The 16289-nt window shown below is 35.1% G+C and overlaps 1 protein-coding gene across 9 annotated transcripts in view; it reads left to right on the top strand.

Annotated features, from left to right (window-relative positions):
* Positions 1–16289, top strand: part of LOC149794253 (nephrin-like) — a 347553-nt gene that overhangs the window by 280690 nt on the left and 50574 nt on the right. For all 9 annotated transcript variants that reach the window (XM_089968389.1, XM_089968382.1, XM_089968380.1 and 6 more), the window contains 4 exons: positions 2820–3149; positions 5721–6011; positions 6868–7167; positions 13534–13659. In XM_089968389.1, coding sequence (XP_089824515.1) covers positions 2820–3149; positions 5721–6011; positions 6868–7167; positions 13534–13659 — 1047 coding nt within the window. The remainder of the gene's footprint in view (positions 1–2819; positions 3150–5720; positions 6012–6867; positions 7168–13533; positions 13660–16289) is intronic.

The raw sequence follows: 16289 nt of genomic DNA, 5'->3' as shown, positions 1-16289 counted from the left end.
CAATATAGATAATTGTGGCAAATGAATTTGACGAGATTGAGATGTTTACAGATTTCTCTTATCAGAACTTGAAGAACAAAAGGTCATCATATGGGAGGAAATAAGGAATGAAAACGAGGATTGCAAAATTTTACCAAAGATAAAAAATTAATGTGATCATTGTTTAGAGAATTCATATCTTCTGTCTACTTGAAGGCTATATTATTTTCAGAATTTATATTTGTGTATTTGACGTTCAGGAGTCATTTTTAAGCCTTGTTAAGACTTGTTTATGTTGGTTCTAGTTAAGCTGCCATTTCAAGAGCATACCAACATTCTTTGAAGAGATACTTTTGTAAGACTGCTTGTGTCAATCCATCATATCTTTAAGGAAGATCTCAGCTTTTTATAGATGAGTATTGCAGTAGTTCCTAGCTATAACAAATGATTGTTTCAATACAGATTGTAAGAATTAAATGCATGTTATAACAATATATTATCATTATATATATAAGTGATCTCTGGGATCCATCGTGGTTGTTTTTTTTTCTTAAAGGAATTCATAATAGCATGGCTTGTTATAGGGTAGGTTTAATTATTTGTTGAACCTTTGTTTGCAGATTGGGAAACAGAAATCTTAAAAATCTTTTGTCACAACTCTATTTGAGCACAAAGTCATATTGATGTGGGATTTTCACCAAAGCTTCTTTTGATGTCCAGTTTGTCTTAAATGAAAATGGTGCTGATCTAATTCCAATATGGCCACCACAGCAGCCATCTTGAAAATCTTGTTATTGCTACTCCTCCTGAATGGAAAGTAACATCTTGAAAAGATCTCCACTTCTTTCCAAATGAATGGCTATATCAACATGGGTTTTTCACCAATAGACCTTTTATGATACCTGGTTGGTCCTAATTGAAAATGGTACTGGTTGTATATCCAATATGGCTGCCATGATGACTGTCTTAAAAATCTGGTTGTTACTGCTCCCCCTGAATGGATGATCATTATGGCATGGGGGTTTAACCAAAAGACTTCTAACAATGTTTACTTTGTCCTAAATGAAAATGTTGCCAACCAGGCATCTAGTAGATGTACCATAGCAGCTAATTTGAAAATCTTGTTATCGCTGAAGAAAATCAGAGATGATTCATCTCTAGACAGTTAAAAGGAAGAAGTGGTCTTATCTTGAACTCCTGGAAATTCTTTTCTTCCAGTAGAGTGTCAGTCTCTTTGAGAGACTTGCTTTGTTAACTTTGGAAATGTATTGTTTGTCCCATAATAGTTGGCCAAAGAAAACATGTGCAAGATCTATTTCTGAAGTTGATTTGGACCACAGGGTTTAGGTATAAGGAGCCACCAGGATTGCACAGTACTGAGTTCCAAGAAAATATTTAACGTTCTTGGCAAGTTTTTCAGCCATGTCACTCTCATATGACATATTAGGCTCAAAACGTGCATTCATGATGACACTTTTGACATAGTGTGCATGTCTGTGTGTGTGTGTGTGCGTGCGTGCGTGCGTGCTTGCGTACATATGGGTATGCTTACCAAGGCATGTAAGCTTCACACAGAAGTAGGGTATATCATCGTGGACTTTGTAGTCAAGGCAAATCAGTCTGCTTAAAGCCCCAATGCCACCATTACCTGCAAAATGTTGTTCATGCCAAAATGTCTGAATACTGAATTTTGAAATATAATGGTCCTAAACATCATTGGTTCCTTTAAAACTAGATAATATCCATGTTTCATCACATTATGAGCCTTGTGATTCCTTCATTGAACTGAGAAATCACATGCCTATAAGTTTAATCCAGATGTAATCGGTGACATCATTGGATCAACTGATTTGAGTTGAAAGCTGTAACACAAGATTTGATGACACACCTTTGTAAACATGAGAATCCAACACCATGCTAAGTGAGATTGGTAGGTGATCCTTATATGACACACTGTCATCCTCTTGCATTTGATATGATGCAATATTCATTCTAGCATTTACAAGTATTTTATCTTTAAAGGCATAACTGACATACATTATTTTTATAAGCCCGTGTACTTTACTTACCAATTAATATGGAAATCCGTAACAGCTGGGTTTGTCTTCAGCTCACGTTCATCCTTTAAATTACTCCAGCACCCCATCTGATTACTAATATTCACCTGAGTCATATTTTTATCTAATGAACACTTTTTCTTTTTCTTCTTAGAGTCAATAATAAAGAGTGGGCCTGCCTCTCTTTATTCCCACTTGAATTAATTTGTCTGCCATGTATGAATGTCATCGTTATTGGATTAGGCACTAACGGAATTTGTTGAACGTATCACATCACTTGTTTTGTTACATTCCTGAAAAATAATAGAATTACTATGGCAACTGAATTAAGGGATGGGATGTTAATTCTAAACTTAATATTTGAACATCATTTAAATGTAACATCTTGATTATTTCAACGAACAGTTGATATCAGATATTTGTTTTTACGTATCATTGGCTTCCTTCCTTCCTTACTTTAGTTGGATAGAAAGAATGGCGAAATTTACGATCAATTTCAGGCATACATTTGTTTCCATCATCAAGTTTCCTTACAAACTTTACTTAAGAATCTTGTCCTGTTATATACTGAATGCATTTGCTGATAATCCAATGCTTAAAAAAAGACTTGTTTGTGGCAGATACTTTAGAGTTCTTTTTCTAATCAAAAGCTTCCTCCATACATATGGCCCAATTAATAAACTTTCCCCCTGGGCTGATAGCAAGAGAAATACTGTATGTGTTAGAATAAATTCCCATTCTCTATGAACAAATATTCTTTTGAATTTGCATATTTTATTTCAGTTCCACCTAACATGCCAGAAATTGTTGATCATGCTAATGGGTCATCTATTGAAGTCCGTTACACAGATCCTGTTCTCCAACTTACTTGCATTGCTACCAATGGCCGTCCTGCTGCGACGATTAAATGGTATCGCAGTGGAGAAGAGCAAACCAGTAAAGTAGAATATTCAGTGGAACCAATTCCAAATGACAAGAGACAAAATGCGCGAAGTGTCATCACAATATCACCACGCTACCCAGATGACAATGGAGTTATTTATACCTGTGAAGCAAGAAATGAGGCCTTGATTGGGGGACCTCTGCAGGTTAAAGTGAAATTAAGTGTTTTATGTAAGTATATTTAACTGTCATGATCACTTTTCCAGTTTTGAACTTGTACAAACTTGGGTTTTTTTCAGCTGCACTGACTTGTGAACATGAAACACAATAAAGACAATTGAATTTCTATCAAACATGTACAGACATGAAGAATACATTGAATGATGCCAATTTAAAAACTTGGGTTTTTTCTTCCCCAAATATAATATTTATAGATTTAACCAAACTTAGCATGTGGGTATATCTTGACAGTGTCTGAGACATATTGATTCATTTTCTATTATATAGGGTTCAAGGTCAGAGGACATGACAAAATGTTTTGGCTTGTACTTATCTGTGAATATGTCAACTCCAACATGTATAAAGATATTTTCATTACTGTATATGCTTATAAGACCAGTCCAACTGCCAAATGCACAGACCTGATCTGCTATCACATTATGAGTTGGTAGATCTAGGTATGTGTAATTTGTTGGGAGTAATTAGTAGAACAAACAACACAGACCCTGATCTACAGGTGCATTACGCTATGGCTGATCAGGATTTTTGTTGTTTGACTTATAAGCGAGTATATATGGTATAAGATTCACTATGTTTTCTTTTCTGAAGAATATCTAAGACGATCTTAATATTCAACAGAAAGACAGAAAAAGTGGCCATTAGTGTGTCAGTTCCTTCAAAAGGGATCTGGTCTTAATTAATTCTATGATATTTTTATCACCCTTAAAAATCAATTTAGTTATTTATTCAGCTGCAGAATAAATTAAATCTAGATCAGCATAGGTGTGCCTTCAAGCAAGAAAATGTATTACATTAGCAGCCATAGAAGACTTTACACTGCTTGTGACAAGCAGTGTAAAGACTTTTATGGATGCTAATCTAATGGCAGACTATACCACATAATTATTTGGGGGTTGGGGTTGGGGTGTACACATGGTGATCAACTATTAAGTTTTATTTATGTTTGCAAAAATATGTGTAGAGGTGAAATGGGGATGGGGGTGAGCAAACTGGCCCCATAGTGCAGGTGCCCATGCCAGACATGTTTAGAAATGGCTGTTAAATGCCATCTGATAGCAATATGACTAAAATTTTTTAAAGCTGTGTTATAAATCTTAGACACACCCACCCACCCACACACATTTAAGTGATTAAAGCATTATATTATATATTTCATAATTAGATACTGAGATCGGTGAGAAAAACTACAGTGGTAATATCAGTTGAGATGTCACTTATGGAAGTATTTTCTTTTCCCATTTATGAAATATATCTGCCCTTGTGTATATTAAAACTGATGTTTCCGTATTTAGGTCATAGACCAGAAGAACTTGTGGTCTGGCTTGTCTTCCATTCATCCCTCATCTGTCAATATATTAGCACAAATATGTTGCTACTCCTAAACTGCTTGGAGGATTACCATGAAACTTTACACACAGGTTCATCCCATGGTCTAGTTAGTCCTAAATGACAATGGTCCAACACAGACATCCAGTACTGCCACCACAGTGGCCATCTTGAAAACTTTTTTATCACCATTTCTTCTAATGAAAGATTTCTGATGATGTCTGGATGGTCATATATGAAAATGGTGCCAATCCAACTTTTTCTAATATTGCTGGCACAGTGGCCATCTTGAAAATTTTGTTGTCACTACTTCACCTGCAAGGCTGGTTATATAGACATTGTGCTTTTTCTAAAAGATTTCTTATGATGTCTGGTTGGTACTAAATGAAAATGGTGAATCATATCCAATATGGCCAACATGGCAGCCAGCTTGAAAATCTTGTTATTGTTATTCCATCAAAATGGAAAGTCGTATCATCACAGGGTTTTTGCACCAGAAAAACTTCTTATGATATCTTGTTGGTCCTAATTGCAAATGGTGCCAGTCTGACATGTAGTATGTACAAGCAGCAGCAAATTTGAAAAGTTTGCTAATGCTGAAGAATGTCAGAGATACTTTAAACGCTCATCAATGAAAAGGAAGGAATAGACTTATCTTGAATTCCTGGACATTTTTTGGGGACGCTAGCATGTAAGTCCCATCAAGACTCTTTGTACCTTCTGTCTTCCTTTCCTTAGGTCAAAGGTCAAGGTCACTGACTAATAAGAGCATATTTGACATACAATTACCAAACTTTACAGATGCATTATATGATAAAATATATAAAGTGATGATACCAAAAAGATAAAGTTCACCTTGATCTGAGAAAGTAAAATAATTCCTAGATAATTATATGATCTTGTATAGAGAACTGTCTATAGTGCTTCCCTTGATACAACTGTTCATGGAAGCCAAAAAAGAGATCGTGTTACAAACAAGGTCACCATGTACTGAAGTATGTTCCAACAAGGTAATGTCATCATAGTGCATATTTTATAAGAATATAACAAATAAGGTGGTGTTAATAATCAGGTCCTAAAATCTACTTAAGTAACAATAAGAGTAAAAAAAACTTTAGAATTTTCTTAGTGGGATCCATGACCATATCTTTATTATAAGTAGGGATGTGGTATACTGAGGGACTTTATAATGATGGACCCTGGTCTATAATTCTTTGTTATCATTTCTTTCTTCAGACCCACCAGCTGCTCCTGTTATAACTGGCTACAGACTGAACGAGATTGTTCGCACCAATGATACCATGCACCTGACATGTACATCAGAAGGTGGAAATCCCCTTGCACAAGTCGTATGGTTCAAAAACAATGAGGAGATTGACTTTTCTTACACCCAGGCAAACAACAAGGCAGTCAACTACCTGACAGTCACTGCCCAGCCATCTGACAACAATGCAGAATATCGATGTGAAGCCACGAACGTGGTCACACCACAGCCACTGGTTGCGAAGATCAAGCTCATTGTACATTGTAAGATTTCAGTTGAATAACAGTAATGTATAAATGCAGTTATAGACCTTTGTTCAGTGTGAACCACTAAGCCTTGTATTGACCGATGAGATGTGGAGGTCAATATAATAGGTTTATTATTTCATAAAATTTCATATTCACTTAAATAAAGGTCTAAAATTGTTGTTTTAGTTTGGTCTTTTTACTTGATTTAGTGCAGTTTAATTTGTTTCAGAGAATGTAATATCAGCAGCACAATACTACCAAAATGTTTTGAAGCTACGTACAAGTCAATAACATCCCAACAGTGCATTATGATCCATTATCACAGATCACATGACATGAAGCCTTCCAGTGAAAAAATATTTCTCCCAGAAATTGTGTAATAAAATTAAATATTAATGTAGAGGAGTAATGATTTTAATTCAATATATCTGCTTGGAAAAACCTTTCAAACAATTATATTTTTGATTTGGAGAAAACCTTTCTGATAATTAGATAGACTCCAACACTGTTTGCCAAGTCATAGGCCATAATAAGATTTTACTTCAGCATATAGTTGAAGAGACAGCATGACAAGTTTTGTAATAAATAAATATGAATGAACTACCAAACAAGATTTCAAGTGAATTTTCAATGAAGTTCTTCTATATCCTGAATTTAATGGAGATGATTGCAATTTTGTACTCTGTGCACTGTAAAAGGCAATTTTAGTGTAATTAATTTAAATGTACTTGAACTTTCTTTGGAAAAGAACTTTAAGAACAGAATTGAGACTTCAAACTTATATAAAGTTGAACAGCAGGTTTAACAGTTTTTAATAATTAAGTATCCTTAATTAGCCACATGTTTGATTTTATTAAACTGTATCTTTCAGTTGCCCCAAAGAAGGTAACCATCAGTGGAGACAAGCTTGCAAAAGCTGGGGAGGTTGTGACCTTGTCTTGTCAGTCATCCAATAGCAACCCAGCTGCTGCAATCACATGGTTTGCAAAGGGAAGACAACTGGCTGAGACCACATCACGGGTAGAGGAGTCTCCAGACGGGGGTTATATCACATACTCTGAGGTGACAGTCACCATGACACACCAGGATAACAATATTATCTACTCCTGTCAAGCCACAAATGAGCAGCTGGGACAAACAGTGGCTGCCACTGCAACTCTGAGTGTGCTATGTAAGTATTGGCTTTGGTAATGTGTAGATAATGCTAAAGATGATAATGATGACTTCAGCAGTGATGAAAACATTAATGACAAAGAAGATGATGATGGCAGAGATGATGATAATATAGTTCCATACCACAGCAAATGGTTTAGGTCTATCAGAACTGTCTGATATTCCATAGCATTCGCCATGAAATCTCATGTCTCTCTCAGGCATTTGTTTGAGGATACTAGAGTGTCCCCTTAATACAATACTACCCATTTATCTCTACATCCTCTGGACTAAAGTAATATTGTCAAGACAAGTAGAAGGGAAACTGAACATTTGTTTTGCATACAAGTGAAATTTGTAAGTGTTGACATGTTGTTAGTGAGTTGGATTTACTCTGAGAGAAAATATATATTGGAAATTGTGATTCAAAGAAGACAAAACTAGTACGAAATACACTTGTATATTGGTAACTTGCATTTGTGTAGTACCATCCATAATGCCTTAAGTACTGAAAAATCCATGAATTTGAGTATAGGACACATGTTAGAAGATTCATGTATCAATCACATTCAATTGGGAAACAAATAAACATGTATATATAAAAAACCGGTAATCACTGTTTGATCTGTATCCTATTGTCAACAAATATATGTCACTAAACAATTCACTATGATATCTATTGTCACCAGTAGAATTTAGATGTATAGTTGTTGTAACATGTGCTTGTGCATGTTCTTAAATTGTCCTAGAATTTGGTCTGTCTGAGACAACTAGAAACATCTTGCTGAGGCTACTAAGGGGATGAGGCTATTTTTAGGTAAATGAAAACTTGTGAACAAAATAAAAGTTTTCATAAACGTCTTTGCAAGATGTCCCACCTTCATCTACCTTGATGGCCAGATATCTAGATTTACACTGTATGCTGCCTAGGGTAGCCAGTGTAATCATAAAGTATTTTTTTTCCCCTCCAAAAGGGAGGTTTCACAACACAATAACCGTGTTCCAGTCATGTTGGAAATCAGATTCCATTGATTTTGTTCAGGCTTGGTGATGACTTTAATTTTATGAAGGATGCATTCTTTTTATTGAAGATTGGAGCAAAAGACCAACTTTGGAGCACGAAGCAGATGCCCATTTGTTATTGTTTCGGCAACATCAAATAATTGTAGAACAAAAGTATGGATTGGAACTGGCAGCTTGTCGACATAAACGATTTGAAAACAAAGGATTTTTAAAAACTGTGACCTAGATCTTCTGTCAACATTTACATGTATTTTTGTATCTTAGATGTTGGCATAAACATGACAAATTTGGCCATAACAATAGACCATGGGTCCCAGACCTTGCATTTCTCCATTGAATACATTCCCCAATCACATTATATTTGGAATATTAGCCTGCAACCTGTGAATCCAGTCTGACAAACAGATGAAAATTGTCTTATCCTGTCTATTTCAAATAGCCACTAGGCAGTAACTCTTGCACATTGTCTCCCCTTGGCATTGCCAGGTGTTGCCAACTTTTAGATTCGCTGCTGTACAGAGCACACATTGTGCAGTTCACCCTCTGACAGTCCAGCATTTTTTGTGCTCCTGTATGCCCAGCCAATATTCCTTTTGGATTTAGTGTTTGCTGCAGGTTGTATGCATTATTTCACAATTTCTGCCAATTTGAGTGATTTTGTCAGCTTTTAGGACTTTGTCTTTTAAGACCTCCATCCCACCTACCCGGCATTGACTTTGTACAAGGTCATTATGAGTTAGCATTCCTTTGACTTTGCTCACTTAATCCATCCAAAAGCAAATGGCAAGCATAGGTCAATCATTGACTTGAGTCACCCCGACCTATTTATTGCACTTCCAAAGTTCAGGATGGAGAAGATGAGGTCAATCCGCCTCTCCATCAGGAAGGGCGAGTATGCCTTCAGTCTCGACTTGACTGACACATACCTTCCCCATCCAACCCATATTCTGCAAGCTTCTCCATTTCACTTACCATGACACTATTTATCAGTTCACCATTCTTCCCTTTGGCCTCAACATTAGCCCCTGGGTTTTACCCAGATCATGGATTGCGTTGTCTCCCTGTTCCAGTCAGTATCATCTACAATGATGGCAGCATAACTGGACAACATGGAAAGACATGGTAAGTTCTATCCTACTACAAGGCAAGAAAGATCTTTCTTTTTTAAATTATCTAGGATTTTTAGTGAACTGGGAAAAGTCAGATATCCATCAATCTGAGAACTTTGTCCATTTAGGTACGGAGTTCTTAACCAACTGCAATCTGGTGTGGCTTCCTGATCGTGTAACCAGAATTGTTGAACTTGTCAAGGCCATTTCCAACATGACTGGGATTTCAACAAGAGAGTTCTTGCAATTCCTTTTTTTGTTCACTATAGCAGCAGACCTGATTCCACTCAGCCATCTTTTTATGCACCCTATACAGATGACATTGTTGGCACAGTGGCACCCATTTTCAGGTCCCCTCGATGAAGCAGTGATGATCCATCAAAAGCTTCTTTGCTTAGCCAAAGCAGGAAGATGATAGTGTTATAAGTAAAAAGAATAAAATAAAGTTTCAGAAATGTAACTAATTATGGAAATATGTGTAAAAATACTTTATGTATAGCGTTTGTTGTTTTAAAACTGTTGATCTTATATAATATATGAATACATTTTTTCATGTAAGTTTTTTTTGGTCTTTGTAAGGATTTTATTGGTCTGGCGTACAGGTTTTTATCTCAAGGGGTTGACAGCTATGGATATGTGATGAACATTGAATTACCCATTAATAAACACATCTATCTTGCTGTCTGTGTTAAAAAAAAGAAAATGTATAAAAAATATTTCTCTCTGTTTACATGTGACTTTAATCTTGAAGCAAAGTTCTCGAAACAACAACAAAGCAAGTGGCATGACTTGTACCGTATAAAAGGAGACCCAGTTTCTGACTGATACACACAAGGTTTTGAGTCGAGTGGGACGTATCTATTATGTATGGTATGATGTGAAGAATACCAACCAAATGGGGGCATGGTCAGATATGCTTATTTCAAGGTTTTTATGACAAAGTAAGGTTGTCGCAATCCATTTTAGCCTCTCTTACAAAATGGGGGAGTCCCTGTTTCATGGTGTCCCCAGTCTGTTGGTTTCTATTTTAATTAAGGTCCCCATTTTGTACCTTTCATGCACACACACACGCACACATGCACGAACACACACACACACACACACACACACACACACACACACACACACACACACACACACACACACATGAAACTTGATTAAACACAGATGGAATGGCAGTAGAAAAAGTATGGTATCCCAGTAAGGATTATTTGAACATTGCAGCATCAATTGAGCTCTTAAGAGCATTTGTTTCGTTAATTCTTTAATTACCAGAAAGAAACCCTACCATAGTTTAAAAAAATTAAGGTTTTCTTGATAATAGGCCTGAGTTTCACCAGCAGAATTTATATTAAGATATTCATTCCAGTGGTATTTGGCTGAAATTTAAATCCAACTTATTATTGACCAATCAGTGTCTTAAATCAAGACTTAATTTATAGTGGTGAAACTGATTTCAGACCAGTTAAAAAACTAAGAAGGTAAATTATTATCTTCTTTCATAGTTTCTGAAAAGACGTATTTCCTTTGGGTCATAGGAACTTTAGACTATTGGTACTGTGGTACAAAAAAGTGAATCAGTTCTGAATAGCCCAGAATCGTGCAATAAATACAAATGGGCAGTTGTGCATTCCTTGAAAACAGTAACAGAAAATAGCTTGCTAATGATGGTGGTAACATGGTAACACTACACGTGCATGCCACTTTGAAGTAAGTTGTTGGTACAGATTGCAGCAAAGTGTCTGCCTTCATCATTTGAACACAACACAGAACATGCTGTTACAATCTGTTGCCATTTTTCCTTTACCATATTGGTTGAATGCAAACTTTGTAATTAGGTATTTATCTCATGACTGTGGTTTTTATAATACTACAGGCAGTCTCCTGTTTCATCGATTTGTACAGATTTACTGATCCAGGATTTTTGGATGAGCGGTAATGCCACATTTCAGTTTAAAGTATCTTGCATGACAAATAAGTTGTAGGTCTGGACCATCTAATGTTTTTAATATCATCCTTGAAGATGACATTGATGAGTAAGTATTAATAATGAATGTTGGGCTAATTGCTTCAGTTAGTTTAATCTCTTCACTGCTTTAAGTAGGGCTTTCTATTTGCTCGTGTGGACAGGTTGAACATGCACGTAAAATATTCATCATTCAGAATTCTTTTATAATGCCATGTTGTAGTTGTGTATTAATCAATAAGATGGAAACCTGAGATATAATCAGGACATAAATTACAATTATGTTGTTGCTAATTGATTCCTTTGCTATGAAAAAAATTAATGAATAATGTTTCATCATCTCTAAAGTGGTCAACATTGCTAATTTGTTCTTAGAGTTTGATTAATGGTGGAAGCTTCAGGACTTTGTTTTATGCATAAAAGAGAACTTCAGACTGCTGAAAAACTTGCAATGATAGTTTAATATTTGTCTTCCTTACAGGATTGTTTAAACCAATCAATTTCTGACCTTGAAAGATAATGCCATTTTCTTTTTGTTGTTTAATGTTAATTGTTTCATTCTGATATTTTGGTTTAGTACATTTGTGATTCATTAAGATTCTTTTTAAACAAACTGCTTGATCAACTCCATGATAAATTTTAATAGATTCTGATAGTGTTTGATCAATTGCACATATGACTTTATAAGCTACTCCAAAAGGGATCTGATTATGTATTATTTTTGTTGATAATTTACCAGGACTATTCTCAGCTTCTGCTACTTGTTGTAAAATACATTTGAATTCTGCATAAATTATAAATGGAACCTCCATCTTATGATTGAAATTCTTAAACTGTAAGGTCTTTCGTCTTTGCTCAGCATCGTTATCTTTTGTACATTTGTGCAGTACTCAATGATTATTCAAAATCTTTTGCGAATTGCAACTGTGAAGACACTTTTAACAGAAGAATGTTTTTTGTTTTTTGTTGCTGTACTGCTTTTAAACAAGTTTGTGAAAGTTTTTAATCCAAATGTAATGATTTTTATAAAACAATAAATTTATTGTGTTTATGATTCTTTTTCGCTAATATATTGCAGATAAATTCAAATGCCTATCCCAAATGACAGCTCATCAACACCAAATACATTAATTGAAATACTTTGTTTTTCATATTTTAGGATTTGATTTTCAGCAACTGGTGAATCAATTTCATTAAAATTTAATTTACTAACGTACTCATGATTTTTATTTACATGATTATCAGCAGCAGGAAATAAGCAGATAAAACTGACCATTGAAAACATTTATCTGGTAGATCAACATCCAAACTTCGTTCCTCAGAGTGGACTATAATTAATTGTACATGTGACCCCACTATAACACAGTAGTTGGGAGCCATAGAACCCGACCGTGTTTTACACCAAACTGTGTTATGAGCAACCAGGTCAGTTAGCTGAAGAAAATGATGCATGTACCCCCTAAAATTGCAGTGGGGGGGTAGTTAATAAATGTGGTTGTAAAAAACCTGCTTCATTGGCACAGTTACCATCTTAAATTGATGCATATTAGATGAGAAATACACCTGTAGTGAAAACAGAGCAGGCATGTATAATATTTTACTTTATTTAGAGAACCATGAATTGGTACATATACATGTATACTGTTTATGTTGTTGTAGGGTTTAACGCCATTTTTCAGTACACGATAGGCTATATGTGGCGGCCAGTATTAATGGTGGAGGAAGAACCCCAAAAAAAACCTGGAAAGAACCACTGACCCACGAGAAGCTACTGGCAAGCTTTCTCACATACCCACATTAGCCGAATCGATAAATTTCAGTGAAATTTGTATCAGGTTTGCGAATTCCTTTCATGGGGCCTCTGAATTTCTCCACTCCAATCCAAAGGCTGTATATACAAGTTTAAACAGCCAACAATGTTGCGAAGAAAAATAAAATCGCCAGATGTTATATTTTGCCTCCAATTAGGAAAATAAAATCGCAGTTTGCGATATTGGCAAAGCCCTACGTGATCCTAGAATAAACATTTTACAATTGTCTTGTATTATTCATGCGCAATCTCTTCCCCAAAATGATAATAAACATTTTATGTTTTTTTGGTGTTGTTTTCAGATTTTTTTTTCCATGTGCAAGAAAAATGTATGTATATAAAATTTCAGGAGCCATGCCGCAACTGTGTTATATCCGAATTCACGTTATAACGGAGTGCACTATAGTGGGGTCACACTGTATATGAATTAAATATTGTTTTCACAAGTACATCTCAAACATTGTTACTTTCTTCCAGACCCTCCTGACCCCCCTCAGATAACAGGTTACACGGAGGGAGAGTCCATTCGAGCAGGGGACCTCAAGAGAATGACCTGTTCAGCAGTTGGAGGCAACCCCCTTGCCACGCTGAAGTGGTTCAAAGGTTAGCAGCTTTTTAAGAGCTGTTCAGGTGTTATTTCGCAGTTTTTGTTTTGTTCTTGAGGATTTTATGGTGTTAATATCAATTTTACTGTTTGCAAATCAAGTTTTACAAGTGATGCATCTCATGGGTCTATAAAATGTATGATTGGTAACCACCATTAACCTAAAAAACATAATCAGGTACAACAGTCAAAGAATTTCAAAGCTTTAAAGTCATCTTTCTGTTGTATTCATGATGAATGCAGTAGGTCACATGGTAGCTCAGGTGGTAAAATGTTGTTCTTTTAAAGGTCATGGGTTGAGGTCAACTCTGTTCATTACTCCTTCAAAATAACAGTAAGTGTAGCATGATTGAGCCAATTATGAGTGCAAGGTACTGTTAAAACAACCATCAAATTCCATGGGTCATGTTAAATTTGCAAATGATATACTGCATTTATCACCATATGAATGCTCAAAATTGTCCTTCTGTCAATAAAAATTACATTTTTCCTCATGATTTTAAAATTAGAAAATCATTTCCACAGTCTGTGCATTTCATGAGCTGTTTTTTAATTATATTAATTTTGACTCAAGAATATGTTGCATTACCCAAACTGTTTATTTAACTGATATAAAGTGTTTGGGAAAATAATATGTGCACCAGTCAAGTACTAAAGTCAGCCGCATCACATGAATTTGTAATTAATGAGCTATATGGTAAATAAAACTGTAAATATTCAGTTGAAAATTGTAATTTCAAAGAATTTGTCATGTTTTCAAATATTTCATTTCATGACATGTTAAGAAAATTTCGCTGAATTATTTACAAAGACAAAAATTCTTTTAAATTAGACCACCCAGACATTTTAAAATTTTTTCCCTAATTCATGATGTAGTTTAAAGGAAAGGTCTTCATCAGTATAAAGTGTTAATATAAATTGATGCTTCTGTGCATGGCACTTGAATGTGTTTTCTAGTTTCACCATGTTTTTTAACTGTCACTATGATCAAGTCACCATTTGATTGTGCAAATTTTTGGGGGGAAATGACCCAGTGAACACTTTTGTGAAGGTGTGTAATTTGCTTTTGATGACGGTCTGTTGAATTTTTTTTGCAAAAATATCTGAAATCTTTTCTAATTTAATGGATTTCTTTGATGCCTAAAAATTATGTTGGACACAAATTAAAGTAAAAATGGACAGAACTTGTTTTCCACAAAGTAAGCAGAGAGAGTTGTCTTTTCTGGCAAACAGTGGAAAATTGCATACATATCTTAATGAAATTGGTATGTTGCATTCACCGGAATATCATTTTATTTAAGTCATACATTATTTTATTATTTGACAGTTTCGTTTTTGTTAATAAACATAATCCTTTTCTTTCATAATAAATGCATGTAATATCAGTGGTGTAAGAAATTACATTAAAATGTCATAGAGGGCAAAAGTAATGTCCAATCTGTTCTTTTTCAGGTGAGATTTTTCATACAGTTTTAATGCAATAATGTGTAGTCTTTCATATATCCAATAGAATGCTCATTTGAAATCAAATTTATTTAATTTCACATTTTCATTCTTTTACTTAGAAAGGTTTGAAAACTATGTGTAAAATGGGCATGTTTGTGAGAACCTCTTTCTTCAGCTTGTAGTTCTGCTGGTTATAGACCAGTAGAGCTTATGGGATGGTCTTAAATAATCCATCATAAGTCCGTTGTCTGACATAAATCTATTAGCACAAGTTTGTTATCACTAATCCTCCTAAACTTCTTGGAGGTTTGCATTGTTGCTGCATACCCACATTCATCCCAAGGTTTTGGTTGTCCTAGATGAAAATGGTTCTGCTCAGAACTCCAATATGGCCACCACACTGACCATCAGGAAATTTTTGTTACTGTACCTTCTCGTGAAACCTAGTCATATCAACTTAAAGACTTTTTATGATGTCTAGTTTGTCCTATATGAAAAATACTGCTGATATGACATCCAACATGGCCACCACCACGACACTCTTGAAAATTATTTTATCCTTGTTCCTCCTGAATGGATGGTCATGTCACCATGGGATTTTCACTAAAAGACTTTATAATATATGGTTAGTTCAAAAATGAAAATGGTTCTAATTTCAAATCCATTATGGTCTCCAGAGCAGCCTTCTTCAAAATCATGTTATCATTACCTCTACTGAATGGATGGTCATAGCAACACAGTTTGTCCACTACAGCAGACATCTTGAAAATCTTGTTATTGCTCCACATCCTGAATCGATAGTCATATCAAGATGTCATTTTTACTGTAAGGATGTCTAGTTGGTCCTAAATGAAACTGCTGGAGATCTGACATCCAGTATGGTCGTATGGTTACCCATATTGAGTTGCTACTCCAGGATGGATGGTCATATCTTGAAAATATTGTTTTCTCTACACTGGGCTCTCAGAAATAAACTTTTTATGATACTTAGTTGGTCCAAAATGAAAATGGTGCCAATCGTACATCATTTATGCCTGTCATGATGATGTCTTAGTAAAATCTTCTTGTCATTACTCAGCATGAATGGATTATCATTATGATATGTGGTATTCACCACAAGACTTCTAATAATGTCTACTTTATCCTAAATGAAAATTGTGACAAGCCAACATTTGAAAATCTT

Source organism: Sinohyriopsis cumingii, chromosome 8, assembly GCF_028554795.1.
Source record: "Sinohyriopsis cumingii isolate HCF-2022 chromosome 8, ASM2855479v2, whole genome shotgun sequence".
Taxonomy (NCBI): domain Eukaryota; kingdom Metazoa; phylum Mollusca; class Bivalvia; order Unionida; family Unionidae; genus Sinohyriopsis; species Sinohyriopsis cumingii.
The sequence above is the reverse complement of the archived record's forward strand: the minus strand, read 5'-3'. Positions and strand labels throughout refer to the sequence as shown.